This window comes from Onychostoma macrolepis, chromosome 04 (genome assembly GCF_012432095.1).
Source record: "Onychostoma macrolepis isolate SWU-2019 chromosome 04, ASM1243209v1, whole genome shotgun sequence".
Lineage (NCBI taxonomy): Eukaryota > Metazoa > Chordata > Actinopteri > Cypriniformes > Cyprinidae > Onychostoma > Onychostoma macrolepis.
The window spans coordinates 2,046,966-2,055,187 of NC_081158.1; the positions used below are offsets into that span (position 1 = coordinate 2,046,966).

The 8,222-nt window shown below is 40.1% G+C and overlaps 1 protein-coding gene across 1 annotated transcript; it reads right to left on the reverse strand.

Annotated features, from left to right (window-relative positions):
* Positions 1-318: 318 nt before the first annotated feature.
* LOC131539522 (avidin-like) lies at positions 319-6,432 on the reverse strand. The gene is made up of 4 exons (XM_058774156.1): positions 6,355-6,432; positions 6,099-6,124; positions 1,196-1,421; positions 319-779 (listed from the first exon to the last, which is right to left on the reverse strand). Exons 2-4 carry the CDS (start codon positions 6,102-6,104, stop codon positions 637-639), a joined length of 375 nt encoding a protein of 124 aa, XP_058630139.1. The 5' UTR covers positions 6,105-6,124; positions 6,355-6,432; the 3' UTR covers positions 319-636.
* Positions 6,433-8,222: the final 1,790 nt, after the last annotated feature.

Genomic DNA, 8,222 nt, shown 5'->3' on the forward strand with positions numbered 1-8,222 from the left:
TGTTCCCTCCTCCCCTGGCCCCGCTGGATTGTGTTCCTACTGTGTGTTTTTTTTGGTTCCAAACCAATTGCGTCAGAGTAGCAGCTGTTTACCAGTTACTATGTAAAGACCTAACAGAAGACGGCAAAATGGAATGGATGCTTGCTCACTTCATTTTTGTACTACAGATTTTGAAAATTTGTATTATTTCCAAAGCACCAACAGAGAACGGCATGAGTCTATTTGTCACAACTGTAAAGGTTCAAAAGAATGCGCGAGTCACTTTCTGCAAACAGAAATGAGATGTAAATTCTCAGCTGCAGCGCAGTCATGCTTATCAGGAAAGTAAATTGTTCGCTTGCATTCACATCAGAAGCAAACCGTACCGGAGTTCACAGGAACCGTACCCCAGACCACCCTTTTTAGGTGGGCTCGGGTACAGTTTGAGGGTGCGCACCCGAGTTTAGAAAACAGCATTCACATTATCCAAACAAACCAAACTCTGACATCAAATGTACCAGGGTGTGCACCAAATGTGTTTGTGTGAAAGCCCCCAATGATGCAATGTTTTTTTTTTTTTTGAACCGGAAGAAAAGCACTTTGGGGGTCAAACATGCTTGGTACAATTCAGATCGCCTAGTGTGAGTACACCCTAAATTAAACATCTAACCATGTTGCTTCCCAGTTGTCATGGAGGCCATCCACAGGTGAATGTAGAATCCAGGTTGTCTTCATTACATCTTTGATACTTCCATCTTTGGTATCCTGGAAGATCTGGCCAGTGAATGCACTACATGAGCCTATGCAAAAATCAATGTTTCAAACATTTTAATTGTGCGTGAGAATTTCTGTCTAGTTTTCTGGTAAAATTATCCAAGCATCTTTTAAACAAGACATGTATTTGATAAGAAAAACTTCATAATTTTTTTTTGTTACAATATTCAGAGTAGATATTTTTAATAATTAAGTATTTTTGTCTTACTGCATTGATGTAACTTTATTAGCTAAACTAGGGGTGTCCAATCCTTCTCCTGGAGGGCCACTGTCCTGCAGAGTTTAGCTCCAACCTCATTTAAACACAACAGAACCATCTAATCAAGGGCTTACTAGGCATTCTAGAAACTTCCAGGGAGACGTGGTGAGGCAAGTTGGAGCTAAATTCTGCAGGACAGTGGCCCTCCAGGACCAAGTTTGGACAACTCTGGGCTAAACCCACCTTCTATCTTCCAGGCCATGCAGAAGGCAATAGTAGTGGTCTGTTTAGTCTCGTCTGTATTGATGTAGCCCACAAGGTCAGCAGTTTCTTCAGTGTGGCTGGACTCTTTTGAAGTAACAGCAGTTAGGTACGTCCCAGTAATCTGACAATTCTCATTTTCCATCAGCTCCATCACAGAACCGAGTTCGTTTTTCCACTTTCCAGACACTATTGAACTTCCGACTTTCTAGATAAAAATTAGAGTGAGAAAGGCCTATTTAATAAAAAACATTTGTTTACTATAAATTCTAAAATAATGTTTACCACATTAGCAACAAATAAAGAGTCTATCTGGTCAATAAATATGTGTGTATTTATATAAATGTGATGTGTCATATGTGAATTGCTAATAATTACATTTGCCGTCTTGCATTAATTTCTTATCAACATCTAGTGTTAACTGATAGTGTAAATTGTTATTTACCACAATCTTAGAAGAAACGTGTACAAAAATTGTGTAACACCATTTACACTGACAACCACAGCAAGCCTACCTCAGAATTACAATAACTTGGTGTATTGTCCCAATCTCCGAAGTAATTAACATTAAACGTGTTGTAGTTAATGAGATAATTAAATGATTATTTTTAATGATGATTGACCATTAGTGATGACACTGACTATGTTTGCATGGACATCAGTAATCTAATTATTTACCTTATTCTGAATAAGACAATATTATGATTAAGGTGTTTACATGAGTTGCTTTTAGAATAATCCTTTCATGTTCCCGTTTTACATGTTAAAGTACATAGATCGATTAATGGCACGCGTCATTACGTCACCACGCGACGACATCTGACGTCCCCTCCAGAATTTCATGTATAAACATATAGTTCGTCTTCGTGATGATGCCATATACAGTTTTGGGTGTTTCATTTTAATTTTATGAATGCTTCAAGTGCAGTTAATTATTTGTACGTGCGTACTGTGACGAGTCGGTCACCCTCCCCCTTATTGTCATCACCACCCCGTCCCTTATTCGCCGCCCTTCACCAGGCTCCCGACGGGAGTGAGTGTGCGAGAGAGGAGGGGCGTGGAAATAGCTAGGGCTGGCGGCGTGTGATGAGCCACAGCTGAACTGATTGAAGCCTCATCACCACCGCTGTTTTAATGCCAAGCGCGCCTTTCCTCGAGAGACCGGTCTCTTCCCCCGTGCATGCACGCTGGTGTCCTCGTGGGTCCAGGAAGGGAGCGTAGAGGGACTTCCGCGCCACCGGAGACGTGAGCTGCCGAACCCGCAGTCCGGACATAAGCCGCACTCGTATTACGGCCGTCGGGCCAGGATGCCGGGCCGTACGAGTCCTGCCAAAGGCCGTGGAAGAAGAGGAAGCCGCTAGAATGAACAGTGTTGCCAACTTCTTTCGATGGAAAGTAGCTAAAGCCAGTTTGAAAAGTCGCTAGATGTCGCTAGATGATGTCACAAGCTAATTAGCATATCCATGACGTCATCACATCATATTGCCTTTTACATTTGTTTGTCTCTCTGTGCTCATACTGTATTTTAATGCAGCTAAATTCTCAATAAAACTGTTTTCCTTTATATATTTTACTGTTTCTGTTTACTGTTTCTTAGAACGTTCGGTGATGTCGCATAACTGCCAAATTCAAACTGCGTTTTTGCGCTTTATCTGACGCTGAGATGCCGCTGCACTTGTCATATAATCGCACCTATGCAGTGTTTTTAACCACATAATGTTTATTTTATGCTTTAGACATTTAAATATGCATAAGTACTAGTAAAATAATACATTTAGATTTCGTAAAATACACTGATGTTTATGGAAGCAGCAATAACAATCCATTCAAATATAATTTTCAGACGTGTTTTATTAATATCAAATACACAGTGTAAGTAACTATAAAGTTCACTCTATTCTTCTCCCATTTCACCCGCCACTTACTTGCATGTATTTCACGAGAAATTTATCAATTTACGTGACGTAAATCAGACTGACAGGACTCTCTGAACTGCAGCGCGAACAAACATGGCGGCGCCCATCTCGCATTACAGATCACGATCAAGATCATTTAGAACTGTTTTTAAATGATAAAACACTCATTTGCACATATTTGTGAATCGGAACATCAGATAGATGATTATATGGTAAGCAAGTTTATGAATATTTTGAATAAAAAAGGAAAAACGAAATAAAAGCCATCCATCTGTCATACAGTGTTATTGTGGCCGCGGTGTGTCACGTGACAATCATGACGCATCGCCATGGAAACATTAAGGGGAAACGTTCTAAAATAACAGTCGCCTAAAAAAAACTCACTCGGGGGACCGCTGGAATATTTTAAACTCACCACTGAAAAGATTAAGGTGTTTACATGTCTGTACTGCACCTGGATAATGCAACTAAAATAGGAATACTCCACATGTCTTAATTCGATTTGTGTTTACTTCGATTATGACTTTAGCCGGATTAAGGGAATCAAAAATTGCTGTTTACAAGGTAAACAAGGACTCTTAATCAGAGTATTGTCTTAATCGTATTAAAATCGGAGTATTGATGTCCATGTAAACGTACTGACTGTTACCAAGTAGGGGAGTAACGGTACGCGTATCGTGTATCGAACGGTTCACAGGGAGTTCCAAATGGAAGTGATCATACCTATCCCCTTGGAGTGGGGACTTTGGAGTGAGCAGGGCATGTGCGTGTCATTAGGCTTGTTTGAGATGAGCAAAATCGCGCACAAGCCTAAGAACCGATCACCGGTGATCACCGCAAGATGCATGCCGGTTAGAAAAGTGTCCGAGTTACGTCCGCCTTGCTCTGATGTCATGCTGACGTGTGCCAAAAAACTCTCGCGACGGCTGTGTCGGATTGAGCAGTCACGCGCAGTTGCTCTCCACCGACTGCGCTGATCAAAAGCATGATGGGAAACGTCTGACTGACGACACAGCTTATGCTCATTGGTTCAGACAGCCGTGATGCTGCTTTCTCTTCTAAAATGTTTTATTTTTTTAATCTGATTTCATGCTATTATGTATTTAAATTGTGCATGAATATTCCCAAGCACTATGACAGTGCGATCTCTGTCTGAGATATGTGATTGTTGTCATATTTTCTATAAAAATCTAAAATATATGTTTGAATTAAAATAAAAATGGATGAAACGCTTTTTGTATGGAATTAAATAGCAAGCACTTTGAGTGTCTTGTTCATCAGATTTATATTCATATAAAAGCAACAGAACTGAAATTATTATATCATGTCGGCGAGAATAGCCGCTTGCAGTCGGGGGCGGAATTGAAAGCGGAGACGTGAAGTCGGACTCTTTCTGCTCCCGGTAGTGATGCTCTGGCGGTGTTTGGATACTCTTATCATAGATGAAGTGAATAACATGCAATATTTGTCAAATGCACGGACGTTTCAGAAATGTTTTCATGAGCAACAGAAACACTTTTTATATACTGCTTAATACAGGGCCATCTGTTCAAGAATAAAGTTCAACATAAACATGTACTATTTAAATACCAATAAGCCTTTATCAGTGTTTTTTTATTATTAAATGTGACTCATTATAACATAGTGACTATACAGTAAAAAAAGCTTTTACTGTTCTAAAAACAGATTTGTGGGCAGTAGGGTAGTTAATTTTGCGATGTGGTGTGCCTTACTGTGTGAAATACAGACACCACAAATGACACAAGCAAGAAATGATGGTTCTCAATTCCGAATTGGGTTTCTGCAATGTGCTCCCCGAGTAAGAACACATCCTCTGAACCAATCTCCGCCCGAACGAAACGGGTGACGAAGGACACACTGACACCTTGTTCTTTTGAGTTTTGTCGAATCACACGCTCTGCTGCTCTGACCACCTTCACTGATGAATCAGGTAATCCCACGCGATCTGGTATCAATACTGCGCCGGTTATTGCAACCGTAAACTGCACAAAATACGGGCATAGTTGCTCGCTCTCCATTGACTCTGGTGCTAGTGTAGAGTGAGGAGACCCAACCAATATGGCGGCGATGCTGGATTACGTTCCAGCACGTCATGAGGCGCCTACGTATATTATGTCTATGTAGAGAAACTGCGCTAACTGAGTCAGCCGGCTGCTCTCGAAACGCTCTTGCGGTACTTTGATGCCGTGACAGTGACGTGGCGTCGGTGCCAGTTCAAGTCGGACAAATTTTCTAACCGGCATGCACTTCTTCAAGTCAGCCGCCGATCGGTTTTCATGGCGCCGCATGAAGTCGAACACACCTAATGACTTCATAATGACACGCACGTGCCCTGCTCACTCCAAAGTCCCCACTCCAAGGGGATAGGAATGATCACTTCCATTTGGAACTCCCCGTGAACCGTTCGATACACAATACGCGTACCGTTGTGTATTGCATGTGTATTAATGACTCAAATATGATGAAATGAGGAAGTGGATTTTTGCAATTCCAGGTTTGTAGATCAAAGAAGACAAAAATGTGTTCATGTTGCCACCAGGAAATACTCGAGACATCTTTCAGGCTTTTCATATTTTTTTCCACATACTTGTTGGTTACTCATTTAATTTCTACAAACCCATGGCTACTCTAAAAACCCGCCCTTACACAAATACACAAATTATGTGCAGCACTCGTTTACACATTTTGTGTCAATATTAAACGAAAACTGAAAGGAATTCAGCTACATTATTATGTGTAGTTTTAAAATTAACACAACCTGTGAACTACAGAGAAAATATGTTACAATTGCCTTAATTAATCATTAGCCAGTGTTTTGCAAAGAGATCATTATGACTTGTTGAGACATGACTATTAAATTATTAGGTACCTGTGCATTAGTTAAACATGAATTAATGTATATTAGTGCATACATATTGTAAAGTGTTACCCAAACAAGTATTTCTCACCTCCATGTTTCAAGTTCCAAAGTTTACTTGAGAGAGAGAAAGTGTTAAGAAAAAGAACAAACACAATTACTTAATAAATCAGATATTTAAGGTAGATAATGAAACAGAATACAATTGAAATTCTCATTTAAAATCAACATAAAAAACAGACAGTTAAAAGCAGAGACTTGCAGTAAATGCATATTCTGTAAAAGTGATAGAATTGCAAAATGATTATCATTTATGGTGTATATAAATTCATTTTAAAATATATTACCTGAGTAAAGTGATGAGAGGCCAGAACGCTCTGAGAGTGAAATGGAGAGCAAGTGTTTGTTTTGCAAGTGATAAAGAAAATGAAATACACATGGAATGGGAGGTAGATTATTGTGTAGTGTAGGCATATTGTGACGAGTCTAACTAGTCTGCCAAGAAAGGTGGGTACTCAAACAAATGAAAAAAAAAAAGCTCCTTCCTCGGGATGTGTTACAGAGAAAAGTAAACAAGGTTCTTTGTTGGGTGAAAGACATTAAGGATAAAATGAAATACTCTGTCAATCTGGAATCGCAATTTTATATATATAAAAAATTGAGATTCCAGATTGACAGACACAAGCCACAAGACATCTCAACTTTAATTTTGTTGTGCAGCATTTCGCAGCTGATGGGGAGTGCCAAGAAGTTTCAGTCCTTGAAGTATTTAAGCAAAAAAATTAAAAATAGACATTTATATCTTTTTCTCAGATATACATTTTAAAAGGTAAGAAACATCCACATATTGACTTGGTCTTAAATTAATATAAATCTGTGTCATCAGCATACACGTGGTCGTTAAGGCGTTAATGTCTCCACTGAGTGCTAGTGCGTGCCAGGGCCAGTGGCATTTCAACTGTCACTTCCAAGGCCTTGTCAGGGCTTCCTCTAAGTCAACGGCCAGGGATTTTTGGCCCACTGAATGCCTTGGTCTAAAGCAGACCAACTGGGTTTTGAGGAATGGTCACGAACAAAGGAGGAGTTTATCTGAGTTAAGAGACAGTCATCACCGCTACTCATTTCCCATCTTTTTTATATAAAGCTCCCAGCTAGCATCAACATTTGAAACAATGAAAGCAATTTTAATGGCAAAACTCATTTTCAGACACCAGCGAGTGTAAAGGTTGTGTGTGCTAACATCCCTGTAGTAAATAAATTATGCATATGAAAATACCAGAGCCCGCTTGAAGAACTTAGACAAATCATATATGAGCAATATCACACTCGTAGACGTGAGATATGGCTGTATATCGGTACTGCTGTGATTCGGCCGTAGGTGGTCAAGTGGCGTAGGTAATCACAGCGTGCCGATATACAGCCATATCTCACATCTACGAGTGTGATATTGCATTTATACAACAGTTAGACGGCTGTATATTATGTAGTAAAAGCTGTGTATTATGGGGAGTAGAGTATTATGAGAGAGATGGACTGAGTGAGTGTGAGTACCTGAATCTGATACAGCATTCATTCTTCAGCTCAATCTCATATTGTATAATCGCAGGGGAAGTCGTGGCCTAATGGATAGAGAGTCGGACTTGTAACCCGAAGGTCGTGGTTTTGAGTCTCAGGTCGGCAGGGATTGTTGTGGGGGGAGTGAATGACCAGCGCTCTCTCCACCCTCAATACCACGACTGAGGTGAGACCCTTGAGCAAGGCACCAAAGCCCCAACTGCTCCCCGGGCACTGCAGCATTGGCTGCCCACTGCTCCGGGTGTGTGTTCACTGTGTGTGCGTGTTCACTGCTGTGTGTGTGCACTTGGATGGGTTAAATGTAGGGGTGGCACGGTACACAGATGTCACGGTTTACGTACCTCGGTTCGGGGGTCACGGTTCGATACGATTTCGGTACAACAGGGGGGAAAAATAAATAAATCTACTATGCTCAGTTTCTTTTCATTTATTTTGAACAGACAGTAGTACAAATTATTATTTTTTCCACCTAGATGTGAAAATACTAAATATTATAACATTATGTTATATATATATATATATATATATATATACACACACACACATACATACAAGGAATAAATTCTTGAAATATATTTGATTTAGTTTACAGATAAACAAGGGGAAAAAACTGTGCGACACATTGATGTGTGCCTTTATA

Excerpts from the sequence above, each read along its gene's own strand:
- LOC131539522 (XM_058774156.1), bottom strand. Across the intron at positions 780-1,195 it reads CATGGCCTGGAAGATAGAAG|GCTCATGTAGTGCATTCACT; the intron begins GTGGGTTTAGCC and ends ATTTTTGCATAG.